Source organism: Anas platyrhynchos, chromosome W, assembly GCF_047663525.1.
Source record: "Anas platyrhynchos isolate ZD024472 breed Pekin duck chromosome W, IASCAAS_PekinDuck_T2T, whole genome shotgun sequence".
Classification (NCBI taxonomy): Eukaryota; Metazoa; Chordata; class Aves; order Anseriformes; family Anatidae; genus Anas; species Anas platyrhynchos.
In genome coordinates, this window is record NC_092620.1 from 15,701,690 (window position 1) to 15,725,290 (window position 23,601).

Here is a 23,601-nt window from a genome sequence, read left to right on the forward strand (position 1 = left end):
GACATGGAGGTGCTTGAGGGAGTCCACAGAAGGGCGACGAAGCTGGTGAGGGGTCTGGAGAACAAGTCCTACGAGGAGCGGCTGAGGGAGCTGGGCTTGTTCAGCCTGGAGAAGAGGAGGCTCAGGGGCGACCTTATCACTCTCTACAGGTACCTTAAAGGAGGCTGTAGCGAGGTGGGGGTTGGTCTGTTCTCCCACGTGCCTGGTGACAGGACGAGGAGGGGGAATGGGCTAAAGTTGCGCCAGGGGAGTTTTAGGTTGGATGTTAGGAAGAACTTCTTTACCGAAAGGGTTGTTAGACATTGGAACAGGCTGCCCAGGGAAGTGGTGGAGTCACCATCCCTGGAAGTCTTTAAAAGATGTTTAGATGTAGAGCTTAGGCATATGGTTTAGAGGGGACTGTTAGCGTTAGGTCAGAGGTTGGACTCGATGATCTTGAGGTCTCTTCCAACCTAGAAATTCTGTGATTCTGTGAATATCATACTCCATGGCACCCACAAAGCTCAGGGAAAGTAGAAAGATTGAATCAAACAACAAAAAAAAAACAACAATTGGCTAAATCAATGATCGAGACACAAATGCCCTGGATGAAATGCTTACCATTGGCACTTCTAAACATAAGAACTAAACCACACAGTGAGACTGGATTATCGCCATATGAAATGTTATATGGTATGCCTTATTCTCAAGGGATGCCTCTAGGGAACAATGTAGTTGAGGGTCGTAGCATGCAGAAATATATAATTACTCTTGGAAGGAGATTACAAGAGCTAAGAGAAATTGGAGTGATGGCTCAAACACCACCTTTAGGATTTGCTATTCATAAGATACAACCAGGGGACAAGGTCTTAATAAAAACCTGGAGGGAAGAATCATTGAACCCCCGGTGGGAGGGACCGTACCTTGTTTTACCTGCACATCCAGAATAAAAGGACCAGTAAGTACCGAAACTTGGAGGGTTGAGTCCGCTCCTGGGGAACTGAAACTAAAGCTAGAGAAGAACTAATGTTCTGGCAGTGACGCTCTGCATGAATTAAGGACGCCAAATAAAGGGGACAAGCCTAAAGGGAGGAAAGGGAGAAGGCAAGACCGGGGCAGGACTCTCCACTGCGGTGTGTATGGTCTACCGAGGGAGGCAACCCCTATGGGTACTGACCGCCGAGTGAGAGGGCCTCGACCCGACTTCTCCCACGCTAAGGTCAGGTTGTCCCGAGAAAATAACATAAGAACCTTTTTTATAAACCCATATAAAATTGTGATTTGTTTTCCAGGAGCTGGATCACCCCGACAGGCTGAACTGAATGGTAACACAAGCCCCAATCGACCCTGAAAGCGGGCCCAACCCCTTGATTGAAGGCGTCTTGCCTATTATGATCTGTGAGGAATGTTTTAACAATTCGTGTCAATGGAGAGCTTGAAGGAAAATGTATTCGTATGTTCTTTCCTTGAAGTCTCTGATATCTGGGGGTTTCAGAACAACTGCTAACTGTTATGACTTCTGAATGGGACACTATGCAAGCCCCTGATATCTGGCCAGGAGATTAGGGAGAAGGGAAAAGCTGAAGGACGGCTAAAAGACAAAGCTTGCAGGGAACGCTGTGCAAGCTTTTGACATACAGCCAAGGAGTACAAAGAAGAAGGACAAGAAAAAAAAAAAAGCCTGAGAGGAAGACTATGAGCCTTCATCATGAAAGACCCCCAGAGGGAGCACCAGAGACTGATAGGCATGCTCCAGTAGGAGGGTTCAGATTCCGGAACTAATCATAATAACTCCGTTGTTTTTTTTAGAAATAGTAATGAATACGTATTAGTCTAGGAGCATAAAAAAATCAGCATCTTGATGTAACGGGTGTGCGACTTGGTGGAGCGGAGACTCCCGGCGCACCCAGCGCTGTTTGCTTACCTCTATTCTTTTAATAAATTGTAAACTTTGATTATAATCCTATTTTGGGACTGAGCTACTTATAACATGATCCAGCTACGTGGGCAGAAGACGGATCCTGGGGCTATAGGACCCCAATATATATGCTTAGTAGAATAATTAGGTTAGAAGCTGTAATAGAAATAGTTGTAAATAAAACCGGAGATGCACTTGGATTAATTGCAAGGCAAAATACTAAGATGAGGACTGCTTTGTATCAAAATCGCTTAGCTTTGGATTATTTGCGCAAGAAGGAGAAGTCTGTGGAAAATTTAACCTTAGTAATTGCTGTTTTATAGATTGGTGATGAAGGTGTTTCTTCCTAGTAGCTGGTAGAATGCTATGTTTTGGCTTAGGATGAGAAGAGTGCTGATAACATGCTGATGTTTTAATTGTTGCAGAGCAGTGCTTAGGCCAAGCCAAGGGCGTTTCAGCTTCTCACTCTGTCCTGCCAGCGAGCAGGCTGGGGGTGCAGCAAGAGCTGGGAGGAGGGCCGGACTGCTCGGGGTTAGGCTGGGCATCGGACAGCGGGTGGTGAGCAATTGCATTGTGCATCACTTGTTTCATACACGTTATTATTAGTAATACTATTATCATAACGATTGTCTTTATTGTTATTGTTATTATTTATCTGTCTTTATCTCAACTCACGGGCTTCGCTTTCCCGTTTCTCTCCCCATCCCAGAGAGGGAGGGGAGAGGGTGAGCGAACGGCTGTGTGGTGTTTAGCTGCCGGCCGGGTTAAACCACAACAGAAGGAAAAGCTGTAAATGAACTTGTAAAAGAAACGAAGAAAATTGCACATGCCCCAGTTCAAACTCGCAATGGAATCGAGCTAGGAGGATTATCGGGGGGGGGGGGGGGGGCTTTATGGGTGTTGATTGGCTTACTAAAAGTGGGATGGTTGTACTGGGGGGATATGTGGAGGATTTTAATAATTCCATGTTTTACCAGACCAATACACTCGGTTATACAAGGAATGCAAATACCTGCGGTACCTGTTGTGGGAATAGAAATGTTGTTTTTGCAGAGTTCCGTTGTTTAGAGGGAAGGAACGTGGTACTGAGATATGCTTGCAGTGATAAGAAAGCTTAGCAGGCGACCTCGTAAAATGCAGACAACCGGACTCCTTAGGACAATTAGGTGAAAATGGCGGTGTCAAGTCAGATAAGTGAAGAAACATTACCACATCAGATAGGTTGTGAACCTGGATTACCCCCTCAGTGGGGAAACAGGGGAGGGTCCTGTCATCAAAAAGCGTATAAACTGTGTTTTGGAACTAGTAGGCGCGCTCTCCTGCTTGTGGGGCGCCCGCCATTGCAATCAATCGCGAGTAAATTACTACTTCGCTGAGATCCTCGCCTGAGCCTAAGCTATCGGCTACGGAGCGTTTCTCACCCTCCCTTCCAACCCAAGCCACGCTCTGATTCTATGAGCGGAGCGCCTGTTCTGTGGAGCTCGTTTCCCAGCCGTGCAGGGCCCAGATTCCCTCCGCGGAGCCGCCCAGCCCGTTTTCGGGCGCCCACTTCCTCCCTCCCGGTCGGCTCCCTCCGCGCCCCGAGGGCACGCGACCTCCCTGAGCGCCGATAAGCACCGGGTCGACGGGAGCGGAGCCGCCGAGAGGGCGGGGACAAGGGAAGAGGGCAGGCGAGGCAGCCAATCGAGGCGCGGGGGCGGTCGGCGGCGATCTGTCGGCCCAATGAGCGCCGCGGAGGGCCGGGCCGAGTGCGGGAAGTGAGGGGGCGTTGTACCGAGCGGGCGCCGTCATGGCCGACGGGATTGTTAGGGCGCAGGCCGCCTGGCCCGGTGGCGGCGCTGCCGCTGCTTTCGGAGAGGTCGCCTGCAAGGGCAAGGAGGTCCCCGCCAACGTTCTCCGTGAGGATGAGCGGTCGTGGACGAGGAGGTAGCCGCGGCGTTGTTGTGCGAGTCTTTCCTTCCTTTCCCTCGGCCGCTCGCAGGCCCTCTGAAACGAGGGCCCGTCGCGGGTCCCGGGAGTGCGGCAGGGCGGGTGGTGGCCTTGCTGCGGGAGGGAGGGAGGGAGGGACGGTCGGTCGGTCGGTCGGTCGGTCGGGGTCTCTCCGGCTCGTGGCGCTCTCTACTGCAGCGCCTCTAAAACGCCGCGCTTCTTCGGTGCCTGCCCCCGGGGTGCCACGGCGCGTACTGGGTCGCCGGCGCAGTCGGTCTCCTTGGGGGTTCGGACTGTATGCATATAGGCAGTGAGCATCGCAGTAGTGACCGTAATCAGTCGTTTCTGCGCTGGTGATAGCGTTGCAGAGACGCCCCGGCTCGGCTGTGCTAGGCTTTGGTTATGGCACCACCCCCACCGCGCACACGAGCGCACGCTCTCTCCAAAGTGGCTTGTGAAAGGGAAGAATTGCAGCTTTTCCTAGCTTTCTTAAACGCCTAGAAACCAGTCAATCCCGCAGGCTGCGAGAGCTTCCCAGCTCTCATTTCCGTGCTGGAGGTGGGCCGTGATAAGAGCATGCTGGCAAGGTTCACTGATGCTGGTGCGCCGCAACGTGCTAGGAGCTAAGTGAGCAGCTGCGGAGAGTTATGAAAAAGTTGCAGATGTTATCTGCAAGGTGCTAACTTTAAGTTAGTGTCCAGCCTAACCGTTGTTGCTGTTCTTAAATTTGAAATGCTAAAGATAGGACAGTTAGGGATTTCCTCTGCTTCTGACGGCAGGGTTTATCTGCAGCGTGGAAAACAGGCCCTTAGTGAAAGGGGCTGCGTTGCCCGCTCTGCGTGCTGACTCGTAGAATGGTTAGGCTTGGAAGGCACCCTTAAAGATCATCTAGCCCAACCCGCCTGCCGCGGTCAGGGACGTGTTTCACTAGATCGGGTTGCTCAAAGCGTTGACGCGTTGCTTGGAACAGCGCTTTCTTAATAGGTCTCGGTAATGTTGCAGCTGCCGCCCGTTTGGAGTACTGGAAGCGTTCAACTGCTCTCCGGAAACCGTGCTTGCGGTAGCGCCCTGCCTTTACCAAAGGGCGCGTTTCCTGTCTCCTTCGTGTTGAAGGCTGCGCGAGAAGTCTGTGTGTGTGTGTGTGTGTGTGTGTGTGTGTGTGCGCGTGCGCGCATCTGTTTTGACTCGGCTGTACTGGCTGCAGCAACGTATGTAACCTGAACGCTGTGCTTGATTGCAGAACCAGGCCGTTAACTTGAGTCTGATGAGTGACTTGAGAGCAGACAACCTACTCTGACCGCTCTTAGTGCGACACGTTTCCTGGAGGACGAATTAGTTGCAGTTTCTCGCTTGGTCTTAACTTGAGGCGGGGGGAGGGGGCGGGGGGCTTAGAACCACTTCTGGAGCGTAGTTGGCTAGCAGTTTCTGTCTGCTGGTGATTTGGGGAGTTCCCTCGCAATTAGTTGCGAGTTGATGGTTTCCCACAGGTCGGTGGTATTCGTGTTTCGAAGGTGATGCCTTGGCCTCGGTCTGGAGGTGTCTGACGTCGGGCCGGCCGTAACGGGCTAATTTGGAACGTTCCTTCCCCTGAGTAGGTGGCGTTCTCGAGGACGGAGAGTTAATACGGCCTCAGCCGGATTACTCCAGGTTCTTTGAAGATGCCTTCCTGCCTCTGGCCGAGGCAATATTTGGACGTAACCGAAGGACGGTTAGCCATTGTTTGCCGCTTGTGTGTCTTGTGCGTAGAAGGTAGAGAACTTTGCCTATTCAAAGCTCGCTTAAGAAGAATGGCTGTTTTGTCGTGCGCGTTTGGGGCGCCTGATAATCTGCTTCGGTAGGGCGAGTTCAGTGGGGCATAGTGATTTGCTTAAGCTGTTGCCTTTCTCTGAAGCCGACTACGTTTTAACTGTTTACTCTTCCTCCAGTGCCTTGCGTTCCGTGATAGTTCGCCTCAGGCTCCAGTGTTTTTTCCTAGTCCTTCCTGAGAAGGTAGTTGTCCGGTTATGTGAAGCAGAAGATTCTGGCGGACCCGTGAGTACTGTGGGAGCTTTCTGTTCGCTAGGCTGGCTGTACCTGTAACTGGTTTGTAACTTCCTAGACTCTTTCCCGTCCCCTCTTTTCCTCTGGATGTTGCAGAGGGGCGCACAGTAGGCTATTTGGGGTTGTCTGATGCTGTAGTCTTTCGCCTCTAGCTTGTAATGGAGCTGAGCTTTTTGACTGAGAGCAGTGATATAAAGCGATGCTCGTCTCCAGCTACGCGCTTGCAGTGCAAAAAGCAGCGTTGTTCCGACGTGCGGTCTGATGCCCGTTTTCACGGTTTCCGGACAGCGGGGGTGGTGCCTTGACTATGCAGAAGAGGGCTTGGGGTTTGGTCAGGTCAGAGGCGAGGAAAGGGAAAGCTGGTTGAGCGGCGCTTGGGTGTTTGTTTCGCTGTTAGCTATGCAAGTCAAGTTCCAAGGCTCTGTGAGCTCACGCAAGAGAAAAGGCACCGTGAAGCTTTTATTTTCCGCCAGAGCGGCTTACGTTGCCCGAAGCTATGACGGGGGCTTTAAGCCCCGAGACAAATTCAGCTTCTGTGACTGTTTTGTAGTCTGTTACTGTCTAGAGGGTAATTCAAAGAGCAGTGGTTGAATTGTGAAGGATTAGCTAACCGTGTTCTGTGGGTGGTTCTCCGCTCGCGTTCATTCTGTGCGTCGTGGCGCAGCACGTTAGGTGACGTTATTTCCTTTTTCCAGCTTCTTGGGCGTTTCGTGGTTGTTGGCAAGAAGTGTGCTGCTAACCTGGACCTGACCAATGGATTCCGGATGGCTGTGAATGCCCACCCTCGGGCCCTTCAGACTATCGTGTACATCTACGTATTCTGGGTGGCGGTCAGTTGGGCCGGCCTCCCGGCTAAGGTTTTTGCACCGCAGGCGTCACTGCACGCGTACAGGTCGCCGCCGAATAGGTTTCATATGTTGCCCATCAGTCTAGCCCCTGTTGATGTTTGATTTATTATTTTTTTTGGACGGCTGTCTATGGAGGGTAAGAAAGAGCTTTGAGCAGCGTTTGCACAATAAAGATGGAGCATGGGGATATCACCTCTGTCTTGCGTGTCTTACCGATGGAAATAGTTCCGCAAGTTAAAACGGCGTCTCCCTGGAGCGCACGTGTGTAGAATGTTTTGGTCCGTTGACAGTGTCGTGTAGGTGGTGGTTTGCCCATTCATTTGGAACGCGAAGCTAGAAGCGCTCGGCGGTCCTGTGGGTCTCCGTCTTCCTAAGACGATCTAGGATGTGCTGTGTGTTTGAGGCCTTGCTATCTTCCCCCTGCTCCCAAATAAAAGGGCACGCTTTTATTGCGAAATAGCCGTGTTGAGGACTGGCAGATGTAGAACCAGAGAAGAATAAGGTTGGAAGAAAGCTTCCAGGCATTGTCTGTTGTCTGCCCCTGTCCCGAGGAGGAGGCAGAACAAGCTCTACCGGGTGTGATTTCTGACAGGTGCTTGTCAGCCTGCTCTTGACTACCCTAGGAGTTTTGCTACCGCTTTCTTTTCAGTCCTCGTCGTGGCTTTCGCAACTTTGAGAAGGAATTCCTCCCACAGGATGTAGAAGGCTCTGGGATTCTTGAGTCGGCTTCTGATAAGTTCGAGACTTGGCTGCCGTTCTCTTTATTTTTTTTGTATTTATTTTTAGTGTCTTTTTTTTTTTCCCTAAACGAAGTCCGTTGTTCAGTAACTAGAAGAAGGATTAGGTAAAGGCACCATAAGGCTTTTAAATGCGATCACCTCTCGTGCTTTGTTAGACCTCTGGCTTCGCTCTGCTCCTTGTTTAATCGCGATTACATTCAAGGCTTACTGGAGCGTGGGAACGTTAAAATGCTATTAAATACTCTTAGTGTTTGAAACTTGCTAAATGAGATGATTTTTGTGACTCCGTTCCTCATAAAGAAACTTGATTCGTTAGCAGGAGAAATTATCTTTGTTACTGGATCTGTTTGTGGGGTTAACGATTGCAGCTGTGAATGACTAAAGTCTTTTGAGGAAGCTGAATGATAAAAACCAAACCAAGAAACAGCCCTTGGTCTACTCGAAATAATATAGGATTTGCCGTTTGTGGGGTCACGTGAAAATAGTCGTGCAAGTCAACTAGTTTGGGGGGGGAGGGGGTGGGTGAAGGTGGAGATGCTGTTGCCCTTTCAGAGAAAGCTTCTTAAGTTGGCACTTGACCAACTGTTCTATTTCCGTATTTTCCCTTGGTCTCTTTCATTGATCTGTTTTGTTGACCTAGAAGAGCCGATGGAACTGCTCAAAGAAACGTGCTCAAGTGGACCTTGAGTAAGTATTTACATGTTCAACTGTTCCCCGTTCGGTCTAGCTAATGCTATCAGCGCTTGTATTCTTTTACAAAAGATGTTTAATTCCCGAGACAGGAGAGGAGGAAGACCACTGGTAATCTCTCTGCTTAAGAGGCACTGTTAGGCAACCGCAGAAGGCGAAGAAACTTGCCCCCGAGGCACCAATCTGACCCTTCTTTTAGCCTGTATGCTTTCAAAGAGCATATCATAGAAGCATAGATTGGGCAGGGTTGCCAACCACTAGAACAGGCTGCCCAGAGCTGCATCCAGCCTGGCCTTGAACGCCTCCAGGGATGGGGCATCCACGACCTCCCTGGGCAACCCGTTCCGGTGCCTCACCACTCTCTGAGTGAAAAACTTTCTCCTAATATCTAACCTAAATCTCCCCTGTCTTAGTTTAAAACCACTCCCCCTTGTCCTATCGCTATCAACGCGTGTATTTTTACTCCTGTTTATACAGAATCGTAGGGGTTGGAAGGGACCTCAAGAGATCATCGGGTCCAACCCCCCTGCCAAAGCAGGTTCCCTAGAGCAGGCTGCCCAGGTAGGCATCCAGACGGGCCTTGAACATCTCCAGAGAAGGAGACTCCACAACCTCCCTGGGCAGCCTGTTCCAGTGCTCCGTCACCCGCACCGTGAAGCTGTTCTTTCGCACGTTGGTGCGGAACTTCCTGTGGTGGCTTTACCGTGCTAGGCAGCTAAACACCACAGCCGCTCTCTCGCTCCCCCTCCTTAGATGAGGAGGGGAAGAAGTAAAGGAAAGAACAACTCACGGGTTGAGATGAGGATAATTGAATTAAAGGGAAAAAATAATAATCTTTCCTTGATAATAATAACGATTATTATTATTAACTAAACAATTTAACTAAAGGGGAAAAAAAGGGAAAGGGAAAAAGGGAAAAAAGGAAAAAACCAAAACGAATAAAGGCTACGTGGAAGTGCAGAGGAAAGAAATTACTCTCTACTTCCCACAAATGAGCGATGCTTGACCACGTCCTTGAAGCAGGGCCTCAACGCGCGTAGCCGGTGTTCGGGAGGAAGACCGACGTTTTCACAAGGAGAGCCCAGCCTTCCCCTCTTCTTCCTGTTTCCACCTTTTATTGCTGAGTGTGACATCGTACGGTATGGAATATCCCTTTGTTTGGTTGAAGTCAGCTGCCCTGGTGATGTTTGTCTTCTCGCTTTTTTGCTCACCCCCTAGGAGGGTTAGAGAGAGTCCTGATGCTGTGCCAGTGCTGCTCGGCAGTAGACGCAACACTGGTGTGATACCACTGCTGTTCTAGCTACAAGTGCAGAGCACAGCACTGTATGGGCTGCTGCAGGGAAAGTTAACATCCCAGCCAGACCCAGTACAGGCCGTTGCCCCTTGTCCTATCCCCACTAACCACTGCAAAGAGGGTGGCGAAATCCCACTGTCTCCCACGCTGAAGGTATTTGTAAACATTGATAAGATCCCCTCTCAGTCTTCTCTTCTCCAGGCTGAACAGACCCAGGTCTTGTACCGGGGAGCCCAGAACTGGACACAGTACTCCAGGTGAGGCCTGCCCAGGGCAGAGTAGAGGGGGAGGATCACCTCCCTTGACCTGCTGGCCACGCTCCTTTTAATGCACGCCAGGATCCCATTGGCCTTCTTGGCCACCAGGGCGCACTGCTGGCTCGTGGTCAACCTGTCGTCCACCAGGACCCGCAGGTCCTTCTCTGCAGAGCTCCTCTCCAGCAGGTCATCCCCCAGCCTGTACTGATACATGCAGTTGTTCCTTCCCAGGTGCAGGACTCTACACTTGCTCTTGTTAAACTTCATTTGGTTTCTTCCCGCCCAGCTCTCCAGCCCGCCCAGGTCTCGCTAAATGGCAGCACAGCCTTCTGGCGTGTCGGCCACTCCTCCCAGCTTTGTATCATGGGTGTACTTGCGGAGGGTGGACACTATTCCCTCATCAAGGTCGTCGATGAAGATGTTGAACAAGACCGGACCCGGCACCGACCCCTGGGGAACACCGCTAGTCACAGATCTCCAGCCGGACTCTGCGCCGCCGATCGCCACCCTCTGAGCTCGGCCAGTCAGCCAGTTCTCAACCCACCTTACCGTCCACTTGTCTATCCCACGCCTTCTCAGCTTTGCTAGCAGGGTGTCGTGGGAGACAGTGTCAAAAGCCTTGCTAAAGTCAAGGTAGATGACGTCCACTGCTCTCCCTCCATCAACCCAGCTGGTGATGCCATCATAGAAGGCTACGAGGTTGGTCGAGCACGATTTCCCCTTGGTGAATCCATGCTGACTACTCCTCATAACTTTCTTCTCTTCCAGTGGCTTGGAGATGGCATCCGGAACAAGCTGTTCCAACAGCTTTCCAGGGACAGAGGTGAGACTGACCTTTCCAAGAGCTCCACATCCTTCTTGTGCTGGGGGCCCCAGGCCTGCACGCAGTATTCCGGGTGGGGTCTCCCAAGAGCAGGGTAGAGGGGGAGAATCACCTCCCTCTCCCTGCTGGCCACCCCTTTTTTTAATGCAGCCCAGGACTTAGTTGGCCTTCCGGGCTGCAAGCGTGCGCTGCTGGCTCACGTCCAGCTTCTCGTCCGTCAGGACCCCCAAGTCCTTCTCCGCGGGGCTGCTCTGAAGTTCTTCTTCTCCCAGCCTATAGAGATACCTAGGATTGCCCCAGCCCAAGGTCAACGCCTTGCACTTATGGCATCCCTTCCCTCTATTGTATCGACTGCACCGCTCAGCTTGGTGTCATCCGCAAACTTGCGCGATTCCGTCGTCTGTGCCATTGCTAAGGATGTTGAAGAGCACCGGTCCCGAGCCCGACCCCTGAGGGACGCCACTTGTGACCGGCCTCCGTCCAGACATAGAGCCGTTGGCCACAACCCTTTGGCTGCGACCAGCCAACCAATTCTTTATCCACCCAACAGTCCATCCTTCAAATCCCTACCTCTGCAATTTAGAGAGAAGAATGTGGTGAGGGACCATATCAAAGGCTTTGCTCGGTCCAGGTAGCATATCCTATCCCAGGACTGGTTTCAGCCGTAAACAACAAACAGTTATGAAGAGAGATGTAGCTTTGTAAATGTTTTTGTTGCCTTGGGTGAATTGGTGTCTGGTCACGTTGATTGGCCCACGTGGTAGCTGGGAGATGGCCGACGGGGAGGACTGAGATGTTAAAGCTGCCTGTGGTTGCCTGCCCCCAGCCCCGTCCCCGTGGGCCATCCCGATGGCAGTAGCGCCCGCCTGGAAGCTCAAACTAAAGCGAGCGTATTCTGATGTCGTTACCCTCCAAGCCTGTCAGAGAGGCAGAAGCGCTGTGGCCTCCTCAGGCAGGAACTGCACGTGTGGGGACGGCCGCGTCCCTGCCGCCGTGTCGGGCCAGTTTGAGCTCCGCTCTCCGTGCGGCTGCAGGGCACTGCGGACCACGCTTGGGCAGCCTCGGGGGGCGCTGCCTAGTTTTCCAGAAGCTTCCTCCCCAGCTGAGCAGAAACCCAGTTGTGATGCGTCAGGGCTGAGCACAGGCTTTGTATTCCTTCCCGCCACCCCCTGCATGGGAGGTGCAGCTTTCCCCCTTGGAAACACCAGCGGTTGAAGTGGGGCTCTCAGGGAAGGTTGTAGAGCAAGTTCTGAAAAGGTAAGATTGCCGGGTTTTAAGAATTGATCCGGTAACTCTGTGCACAGACCAAGGTAAGAAATGTTAAGTATTGCCTTGGGGGTCAGGTGAGACTCTGCGTGATGTGTGATTGAGACGTACTTTTGTACGAAGCGAGTGTGGAGTCCTGATCCACGGTTCCGTGGCTCCGCGAGGGGCGCGGCCGGAGATGGACAAAGCGTGAGATAAGGGAGAGAAAGGAAGAGTCTCGGGAAATTTGGTGTACAGTAATCCTTGCACAGGGAAGTGCTTGGAAGTACACCAGGGAATCTGGTAAATTCATAGGTGTGTGGTAGCCCTTGCAGGGGGAAGTGCTTGGCAGTACACCCCGTTTTCCAGAATCGGAACGTTAGTGTGAGGTACCCTGCAGGAGGGAAATTTCTGTAGCAGCACACTGACAAGGGCTAGGAAAAATGGGAAATATGAGTTCCAGGGGACAGGGAGATATCCCTGGGGGAGTGCCTACCAACAGTTCTTCCTGAAGAATGATAAGAAATTGGAAACATAATCCCAAAATTAGAGGAGATTGTAAAAGAAAAAAAAAAAAAATTAAATATTGTGTATCAGTCTGGACAAAAGAACCAATTAAGGAAACAGCAGTGTTTTGGCCAAAATAGGGGTCTGATGAAAATTCAGGCTTTACATTTATGTGTAAACAATAAGCTTCCTTTTTCGGAGAAGGAGCCAAGTTATGCTCCCTATAATCCTAATACTGTACCCGTGGCAGCAGCAGTCACTCCAGGAAGGGAGACAGGGACTGTAGTTAACACTGTCCCTAAAGAAGGATCGTGCTCTAGGCTCTGTCAAGAATTAGAACAAGGTAGAAGATATGTTGAGAATTTTGCCTTCCCTGGTACTAACAGTACTAACACTAACTGTGTATCCTCTTAGGTGAACTACCCCCCGTCCTTAGCAGCAGAGAGGTTAGGACTTTTAAGAAGGAGAGGAAGTGTTTATTCGAGGACCCCAACAGCCTAGCTGAACAATTAGACCAGTTCCTACGACCTGACTTATACTCTTGGGGAAGGGAATTATGCCTGTAAGTATGTTGTTTACAGGGAAAGAAATGGGAATGATCAGGTGGAGAGCTGCTATACAAGAATGGGAAAGAGCTCATCCTCCAGGACCAGGGGTAATACCGGCAGAGCAGAAATACCCACTTGCCAATCCTGGCTGGAGTAACAATAGTGTGCCAACACAGAAATCATATGAGAGGCTTGGGGTCAGAATGAGAAAGTACTCGGGGATGAGTCCCGAGGACCCGGTATCCCAAGGGCTCTTGAAAGTTCATTGTGTGATTAAAGCCTGGTGAGATACGCAGAAAATGCTCCAGAAGGTGGGGGGATGTAGTGAACAGTCACTGGGGGACCCTCCTGTGGGAGGCCCTGAAGGTGTGCGTCCGGAGGGGAGATGAGAAGGAAAAGCAGAGAGCGAAACTAATGGTATTGACAGTGCAGCGGGTAGTGAGGCAGAGGGTTGGAGAAAGAGGAAGAAAATCTTCAGGGGGAGTCAGGGCCAGGATGGAAAGGAGAGGAAGAGAGATGAAGGAATGGCAGGCAAAGAAGGCTGCCTGTGTTGTGGCCTGAATCCTAGCAGGGACAGGCTTTGATAAGATGTTTTAAGTGTGACCAAGGATTCCCAGGGGATGCGATGTATGATTACATTGTACCAAGAAAAGACTGCCTGGGGAAATGAGGCCCGTAAGTCTCTCTTTGCTGTTCCTTGCGCGATAGCAACATCGCAGTTCCCCCTGCATTCTCTACAGCTATAGGTAACCATACAGCTTGCCTCTCACGGCAGGGTGTGAGTGCTGCCCAGCATCTGGGAGAATTTGCCTTGTGCTACCAAGGACTTGATGGGAAACTGCTCAAGACTTGAGATCCCCACCCAGGGCAGATCTCTGGTGGTACGGTGGTACGGTGGAGGGAAGATCTTACGGTCCACCCTACCATATAACTGGGGAGGCACTTGTGCGCTTGTTCGATTAGCTATACCCTTCACCCTGGCATTTGAAAGAGAAACATCACAAATACCCAGAAGAAGTTAAAGAGGCTTAGGAGTATCATTCGATGACAGAGTATACATAGATTCTTTTGGGGTGCCTAGAGGAGTTTCCGATGAACAGAAAGCCAGGAATCAAATTGCTGCAGGGTTTGAGTCACTGTTCTGGTGGGTAACGATCAATAAGAATGTGGATTGGATTAATTATATTTATTCTAATCAGCAGAGAGTCATAAATTATACAAGGGATGCGATGAGAGGAATCGCTGAACAACTAGATGCCACCAGCAAAATGGCTTGGGAAAACAGAACATCATTAGATATGATGCTCGCGGAGGAAGGAGGTGGGGTGTGTGTGTGAGATACTGAGCAACCATGGTTGCACTCTTATACCCAGCAATACTGCCCCAGATGGCTCAGTAACTAGAGCATTGCAAGGGCTTACCACCCTTGCCAGTGAATTGGCAGAAAAAGTAGGCATATTTACATCCTTGATCGTAGTTGTAGGAGTTTTGACAGCCATTGGTTGCTGCGTTATCCCCCGTGTAAGAGGACTAGTACAGTGGTTAACTGAAACCGCACTATTGAAACGAATGACCATGGAGCCACCACCTTACTCAGATAAGGTGACAATGAGGAGATGGAAAGCGAAGGAGAAGAAGAAATCTACCAAATTACACCTTAGAGAAAGGTTTTTCAAAAATCAACGGTTTATAAAGAAGAAAAGGGGGGAATTGTCATTTATAACGGTTGGGGGCTCGTCCGGGATGGCTTTGGTTCCTGAATTCTGATTTGATCTAGGAGAGGCGCCCCACCATTTGGTGACTCCTGTTCGAGTCAGGTCGGGACTAATGCCATCTTGAACCTGAATAAAGGTAAGCAAAGAATTTGATTTTGTTATGAGCTCCCTTGCCGGCTGCAGCACTGTATTTTGCCCGTAATTCTGCGCGCGGAGATCCGAACGAAGACGACGGAGTCGTAAGCATTTAAGGCGTGTACCATTCGGTTGCCTGTGTGTGTGAGAGTGTGACTGAGACGGAACTTAGTTCCGAAGCGAGTGCGGAGGTCTTCTAACCGCGGCTCCAGTCTCCCGCGAGGGACTTGGCCGGTGAAGGACCGAAGCGATTCCTATAGCATTCGTGGGTGGGTGATAGGTCCTAAACCCCCTGCAAGACACTCTTACTAAGGTAACCAAGGGCTGTGGGAATTGCCATAGTAAAATTCCTAGATGGTTCAGACAGAATTGAAGACCAAGGACCAGAAGAAAGGGAGCAAATTACCAGACATACCACCAGAAAGTCCATTAAGGAATAATGATTAGCGGACGCCCCTAGGTGCACCCTGAGTGTTTTGCTCGGAGGGGACTCCACTCTCGGCCGCTCACCGCAGGAGCAGACAAAGGCCTCCTGAAGCTGCGGACAAGCGGTATGTTTTCAGCTGCTGGAGGGATACTAACTGGAGTGTTAATAATTGTATGTCTTATTCTTAAACGTCCAGGTATTTTGTGTTGAAAGCATTTGTGTAAGTGTAAGGGTTTGAAACCAAGTGGAATGAGTCACTCCACGAAGAACACGGTCAGAGACAATACTCGTTTGGTTGGTTATCATTCTAAATTATATTCTTGTGGTATGAATGAGATGTGCTAGAGGCCTCTCTGTGTGATTGCATGATTGTGCTGTGGGAGTGAGACGCAGCGTCGCTGCGAAGCGAGTGCGGAGTTCCGATCCGCGGTTCCGTGTTCTCCGTGAGGGGAGCGGCCGGAGACGAGCGAAGTGCGTGACAGACCGAAAAGAAGTGCTGTTTTATCCAAGTGTTGATTGGTGGTGCCCAATATATGGGCCTGGCAGTGTATCTTGTGATCCTATTTTTGCTCTTAAATGCTTTGAGTGTGACAAGAAAAAAGGCGGGAGCATTATCTAAGTAACTAACAGTTTAGAAGCCCTGGCATATTTGCTGTGGTGTTTGGTCAGTTTCCCAAGTACTGGAGAGGGGGAGGGGGCTGACTGATTATCGAAGCGGTAGAACGGAGAGAGTCATTTCTTTGGTGGTTCGGGTTTGAGCCCTGGGAATTCGGTAAGAAGGGGGAGAGCGAATTTATTTAGGCCTCAATACCTTTTTAAACCCCCCATATTGACGGATACACAGGAGTGATTCCTTGTTTTGTATGGGCTCACTAAGAAAGCGCATGAGAAAAATCGGCTTGAAATTCGGTCCTGTTGAAATGTCAATTTTGTGGAAACGGTGGTCATGTTCGTCTAGAAGACGGAAGGCTGAGTGCTTCAGCTGTTTTCCTGAAGTTCCGTGGCTTTATGATTGGAACGGGGCTCATTAATAATCTGAAATAGTAAAGTTTGTACGTGGGAAGAAGCGTTCAATCCCAGAGAATTGGGGCATTAGGGAAGAAGATTAGGAAAAGATGGTAAAAAACCCGCAGTAAAAAGGTTTGCGTGGAAATTGAAGCAAAGGACGGTAACTAGTAAGGAATAGTAATAAACAAATAAATAAAAGGGAATGGGAAATCAAGGAAACGGGTAACATCCAAAACAAAGACGTTTTAAAGAAAGCCTCCTTGGGTGCATATTGGCACATTCGAAGGATATTGTTAGAACTGGGGGCAGGGAAAGGAAGAGGACTTTCACTAAGTATTGCAATCAATGGTGGCCACTACATAAGCTAAATGGCCACTTTATGGATCAATCGACTATAAGGCTATCTTGCAACTAATGTTTTTGAGGAGAGAAGGAAAATAGGATGAAATGTAGTATACTGATAGGTTGTTTCAGCATCTTAGAGAGAAAAGGAGTGGAATTAATTGGCCCTTGACTGAGCCTTTGGTGTTGGCATGAGAAAAGTACAGGCTGGAGAAAGATAAAAGGAAGTGTTAAAAGAGTTGTCGACGGTGTTAAAGGTGCGGCATGTAGTATTTAACAGAGCTGTTTGAAGTTGAATGAGCAGGGAAAGAGGATGTAGGAATGTTAATAGTTCTGCCTCAACAGGAGGCTGTGATCTCAAAATCACCGGTGTGAGCCCTTTGGGGCAGAGGGACCATGATGGGTCCGAGAGAGTTGTCATGGAAACAGAAGAGCAGCTAACTCTTAAAACAACCCGAGTTTATGAGTGAGCTCAGATTGCCGATGGGACCGCTCAGGGAACTGCTGACAATTGCATTCCCCTGACCGACCCCCCACTGAGACTATAGTCACCCCGGAAATAATGAACGGTAAATACCAAAATCTGGTTAAATTGGGAATGGAGAATCAGTTCCAACAAGGTCCAAAAGAAACCCCTATGGAATTTTTGGACCAACTTTGAAATGCAATGGAAAACAAAACAAAACAAACAAACGAAACAGGAGAAAATGGGGGCTAAGTTAGAACAAGGAAAATGGACGCTGCCAGACAGGCGAGAGATACGGCCAAAAGCTTATGCGAAGCAAATACTGGGACGTTTGCATGCACAAACACATTGGGGTACAAAGGTGTTAAGTGATCATTTACTAAAACAATTTGGTTGCATTGTTTGTTTTTGAAATAGCAAAGCAAATTACACCACGTTGCTTAACTTGTCAGAAGATAAATAAGAAAGTGTTTTGACAAGCAGCCGCGGGAGGGAGAAAAACAGCTTATAGGCCTTTCGAGAGGGTACAAGTTGGTTTCACTGAATTGCCCCAGGTAGGGAGGATAAGATATCTATTGGTAATAGTAGATCACTTAACGCAATGGGTAGAAGCTTATCCCGTAGCAGGAGCTACGGCACAAATGGTGGCAAAAATTCTATTAGAACACCTGATACCTAAATACGGGATAATCCAGTACATTGATTCTGTTCAGGGCACACACTTTACTTCTAAAATAATAAAAGTATTCTGTCAATCATTGGGTATTCAGTGGGAATACCATACTCTGTGGCACCCACAAAGCTCAGGGAAAGTAGAAAGATTGAATCAAACAATAAAACAACAATTGGCTAAATCAATGATCGAGACACAAATGCCCTGGATGAAATGCTTACCATTGGCACTTCTAAACATAAGAACTAAACCACACAGTGAGACTGGATTATCGCCATATGAAATGTTATATGGTATGCCTTATTCTCAAGGGATGCCTCTAGGGAACAATGTAGTTGAGGGTCGTAGCATGCAGAAATATATAATTACTATTGGAAGGAGATTGCAAGAGCTAAGAGAAATTGGAGTGATGGCTCAAACGCCACCTTTAGGATTTGCTATTCATAAGATACAACCAGGGGACAAGGTCTTAATAAAAACCTGGAGGGAAGAATCATTGAACCCCCGGTGGGAGGGACCGTACCTTGTTTTACCTGCACATCCAGAATAAAAGGACCAGTAAGTACCGAAACTTGGAGGGTTGAGTCCGCTCCTGGGGAACTGAAACTAAAGCTAGAGAAGAACTAATGTTCTGGCAGTGACGCTCTGCATGAATTAAGGACGCCAAATAAAGGGGACAAGCCTAAAGGGAGGAAAGGGAGAAGGCAAGACCGGGGCAGGACTCTCCACTGCGGTGTGTATGGTCTACCGAGGGAGGCAACCCCTATGGGTACTGACCGCCGAGTGAGAGGGCCTCGACCCGAGTTCTCCCACGCTAAGGTCAGGTTGTCCCGAGAAAATAACATAAGAACCTTTTTTATAAACCCATATAAAATTGTGATTTGTTTTCCAGGAGCTGGATCACCCCGACAGGCTGAACTGAATGGTAACACAAGCCCCAATCGACCCTGAAAGCGGGCCCAACCCCTTGATTGAAGGCGTCTTGCCTATTATGATCTGTGAGGAATGTTTTAACAATTCGTGTCAATGGAGAGCTTGAAGGAAAATGTATTCGTATGTTCTTTCCTTGAAGTCTCTGATACCTGGGGGTTTCAGAACAACTGCTAACTGTTATGACTTCTGAATGGGACACTATGCAAGCCCCTGATATCTGGCCAGGAGATTAAGGAGAAGGGAAAAGCTGAAGGACGGCTAAAAGACAAAGCTTGCAGGGAACGCTGTGCAAGCTTTTGACATACAGCCAAGGAGTACAAAGAAGAAGGACAAGAAAAAAAAAAAAAGCCTGAGAGGAAGACTATGAGCCTTCATCATGAAAGACCCCCAGAGGGAGCACCAGAGACTGATACGCATGCTCCAGTAGGAGGGTTCAAATTCCGGAACTAATTATAATAACTCCGTTGTTTGTTTTTTTTTAGAAATAGTAATGAATATGTATTAGTCTAGGAGCATAAAAAATCAGCATCTTGATGTAACGGGTGTGCGACCAGGTGGAGCGGAGACTCCCGGCGCACCCAGCGCTGTTTGCCAGCGCTGTTTGCTTACCTCTATTCTTTTAATAAATTGTAAACTTTGATTATAATCCTATTTTGGGACTGAGCTATTTATAACAACTTAGGGGCTCGTCCGGGATGGTTTTGGTTCCTGGATTTTAATCTAGGAGAGGCGCCCCCACCATTTGGTGGCTCCTGTCCGGAACCAATGCCATCTTGAACCTGAATAAAGGTAAGCAAAGATTTTGATTTTGTTATGAGCTCCCTTGCCGGCTGCAGCATTGTTTTTGCCCGTAATTCTGCGCGCGAAGATCCGAACGAAGACGACGGAGTCGTAAGCATTTAAGGCGTGTACCATTCGGTTGCCTGTGTGTGTGAGAGTGTGACTGAGACGGAACGTAGTTCCGAAGCGAGTGCGGAGGTCTTCTAACCGATAAGCAAATACTGGGACGTTTGCATGCACAAACACATTGGGGTACAAAGGTGTTAAGTGATCATTTACTAAAACAATTTGGTTGCATTGTTTGTTTTTGAAATAGCAAAGCAAATTACACCACGTTGCTTAACTTGTCAGAAGATAAATAAGAAAGTGTTTTGACAAGCAGCCGCGGGAGGGAGAAAAACAGCTTATAGGCCTTTCGAGAGGGTACAAGTTGGTTTCACTGAATTGCCCCAGGTAGGGAGGATAAGATATCTATTGGTAATAGTAGATCACTTAACGCAATGGGTAGAAGCTTATCCCGTAGCACGAGCTACGGCACAAATGGTGGCAAAAATTCTATTAGAACACCTGATACCTAAATACGGGATAATCCAGTACATTGATTCTGCTCAGGGCACACACTTTGCTTCTAAAATAATAAGATTATTCTGTCAGTCATTAGGTATTCAGTGGGAATATTCTAAGTGGTATTGGAATATTCTAAGTGGTATTCTTTATCTGCTAGATTATTTCCTCCGGTGTGGTAATCTAATTAGGTATTCAGTGGGAAAATTCTAAGGAGAATCTCCATCCTTTACTGGATGCGGGGGGGGAAACCTTGTTACAAAAGATGAGGAAAAGGCGGAGGTGCTTATGCCTTCTTTGCCTGTCTTTAGCGGCAATACCGGTTGTTCTCTGGCTACCCGGTACCCTGAGCTGGCAGAAGGGGATGGGGAGCTGAATGTGGCCCTCACTATCCACGAAGAAATGGTTGGTGACCTGGTATGGCACTTGGATGTGCGCAAGTCGATGGGGCCGGATGGGATCCACCCGAGGGTACTGAGAGAACTGGCAGAGGAGCTGGCCAAGCCGCTTACCATCATTTATCAACAGTCCTGGCTATCGGGGGAGGTCCCAGTTGACTGGCGGCTAGCAAATGTGACGCCCATCTACAAGAAGGGCCGTAGGGCAGACCCGGGGAACTATAGGCCTGTCAGTTTGACCTCAGTGCCAGGGAAGCTCATGGAGCAGATTATCTTGAGAGTCATCACGCGGCACTTGCAGGGCAAGCAGGCGATCAGGCCCAGTCAGCATGGGTTTATGAAAGGCAGGTCCTGCTTGACGAGCCTGATCTCCTTCTATGACAAAGTGACGCGCTTGGTGGATGAGGGAAAGGCTGTGGATGTGGTCTACCTTGACTTCAGCAAGGCTTTTGACACCGTTTCCCACAGCATTCTCCTCAGGAAACTGGCTGCTCTTGGCTTGGACTGGCGCACGCTTCGTTGGGTTAGAAACTGGCTGGATAGCCGGGCACAAAGAGTCGTGGTAACTGGAGTCAAATCCAGTTGGAGGCCGGTTACTAGTGGCGTTCCCCAGGGCTCGGTGCTGGGGCCGGTCCTCTTTAATATCTTCATCGATGATCTGGATGAGGGCATTGAGGGTACCCTCAGTAAGTTCGCAGATGACACCAAGTTAGGTGCGTGTGTCGATCTGCTCGAGGGTAGGAAGGCTCTGCAGGAGGATCTGGATAGGCTGGACCGATGGGCTGAGGTCAACTGCATGAAGTTCAACAAGGCCAAGTGCCGGGTCCTGCACCTGGGGCGCAATAACCCCAAGCAGAGCTACAGGCTGGGAGAGGAATGGTTGGAAAGCTGCCAGGCGGAGAAGGACCTGGGAGTATTGGTTGATAGTCGGCTGAATATGAGCCAGCAGTGTGCTCAGGTGTCCGAGAAGGCCAACGGCATCCTGGCTTGTATAAGAAGCAGTGTGGCCAGCAGGGCTAGGGAAGTGATCGTCCCCCTGTACTCGGCTCTGGTGAGGCCGCACCTCGAGTACTGTGTTCGGTTTTGGGCCCCTCGCTACAAGAAGGACATGGAGGTGCTTGAGGGAGTCCACAGAAGGGCGACGAAGCTGGTGAGGGGTCTGGAGAACAAGTCCTACGAGGAGCGGCTGAGGGAGCTGGGCTTGTTTAGCCTGGAGAAGAGGAGGCTCAGGGGCGACCTTATCACTCTCTACAGGTACCTTAAAGGAGGCTGTAGCGAGGTGGGGGTTGGTCTGTTCTCCCACGTGCCTGGTGACAGGACGAGGAGGGGGAATGGGCTAAAGTTGCGCCAGGGGAGTTTTAGGTTGGATGTTAGGAAGAACTTCTTTACCGAAAGGGTTGTTAGACATTGGAACAGGCTGCCCAGGGAAGTGGTGGAGTCACCATCCCTGGAAGTCTTTAAAAGATGTTTAGATGTAGAGCTTAGGCATATGGTTTAGAGGGGACTGTTAGCGTTAGGTCAGAGGTTGGACTCGATGATCTTGAGGTCTCTTCCAACCTAGAAATTCTGTGATTCTGTGAATATCATACTCCATGGCACCCACAAAGCTCAGGGAAAGTAGAAAGATTGAATCAAACAACAAAAAAAAACCAACAATTGGCTAAATCAATGATCGAGACACAAATGCCCTGGATGAAATGCTTACCATTGGCACTTCTAAACATAAGAACTAAACCACACAGTGAGACTGGATTATCGCCATATGAAATGTTATATGGTATGCCTTATTCTCAAGGGATGCCTCTAGGGAACAATGTAGTTGAGGGTCGTAGCATGCAGAAATATATAATTACTCTTGGAAGGAGATTACAAGAGCTAAGAGAAATTGGAGTGATGGCTCAAACACCACCTTTAGGATTTGCTATTCATAAGATACAACCAGGGGACAAGGTCTTAATAAAAACCTGGAGGGAAGAATCATTGAACCCCCGGTGGGAGGGACCGTACCTTGTTTTACCTGCACATCCAGAATAAAAGGACCAGTAAGTACCGAAACTTGGAGGGTTGAGTCCGCTCCTGGGGAACTGAAACTAAAGCTAGAGAAGAACTAATGTTCTGGCAGTGACGCTCTGCATGAATTAAGGACGCCAAATAAAGGGGACAAGCCTAAAGGGAGGAAAGGGAGAAGGCAAGACCGGGGCAGGACTCTCCACTGCGGTGTGTATGGTCTACCGAGGGAGGCAACCCCTATGGGTACTGACCGCCGAGTGAGAGGGCCTCGACCCGAGTTCTCCCACGCTAAGGTCAGGTTGTCCCGAGAAAATAACATAAGAACCTTTTTTATAAACCCATATAAAATTGTGATTTGTTTTCCAGGAGCTGGATCACCCCGACAGGCTGAACTGAATGGTAACACAAGCCCCAATCGACCCTGAAAGCGGGCCCAACCCCTTGATTGAAGGCGTCTTGCCTATTATGATCTGTGAGGAATGTTTTAACAATTCGTGTCAATGGAGAGCTTGAAGGAAAATGTATTCGTATGTTCTTTCCTTGAAGTCTCTGATATCTGGGGGTTTCAGAACAACTGCTAACTGTTATGACTTCTGAATGGGACACTATGCAAGCCCCTGATATCTGGCCAGGAGATTAAGGAGAAGGGAAAAGCTGAAGGACGGCTAAAAGACAAAGCTTGCAGGGAACGCTGTGCAAGCTTTTGACATACAGCCAAGGAGTACAAAGAAGGACAAGAAAAAAAAAAAAGCCTGAGAGGAAGACTATGAGCCTTCATCATGAAAGACCCCCAGAGGGAGCACCAGAGACTGATACGCATGCTCCAGTAGGAGGGTTCAAATTCCGGAACTAATTATAATAACTCCGTTGTTTGTTTTTTTTTAGAAATAGTAATGAATATGTATTAGTCTAGGAGCATAAAAAATCAGCATCTTGATGTAACGGGTGTGCGACCAGGTGGAGCGGAGACTCCCGGCGCACCCAGCGCTGTTTGCCAGCGCTGTTTGCTTACCTCTATTCTTTTAATAAATTGTAAACTTTGATTATAATCCTATTTTGGGACTGAGCTATTTATAACAACTTAGGGGCTCGTCCGGGATGGTTTTGGTTCCTGGATTTTAATCTAGGAGAGGCGCCCCCACCATTTGGTGGCTCCTGTCCGGAACCAATGCCATCTTGAACCTGAATAAAGGTAAGCAAAGATTTTGATTTTGTTATGAGCTCCCTTGCCGGCTGCAGCATTGTTTTTGCCCGTAATTCTGCGCGCGAAGATCCGAACGAAGACGACGGAGTCGTAAGCATTTAAGGCGTGTACCGTTCGGTTGGGTGGGA

The 23,601-nt window shown here is 49.2% G+C and overlaps 1 protein-coding gene across 1 annotated transcript; it reads left to right on the forward strand.

Annotated features, from left to right (window-relative positions):
* The first annotated feature begins 3,551 nt into the window (after positions 1-3,551).
* Positions 3,552-6,863, forward strand: LOC113841927 (uncharacterized). Its single transcript, XM_072030464.1, is given in 6 exon segments — positions 3,552-3,826; positions 4,891-4,955; positions 5,422-5,520; positions 5,610-5,857; positions 6,562-6,640; positions 6,643-6,863. Coding segments are annotated over 6 exon segments (711 nt in total). The 5' UTR covers positions 3,552-3,686; the 3' UTR covers positions 6,723-6,863.
* The last annotated feature ends 16,738 nt before the right edge of the window (positions 6,864-23,601 follow it).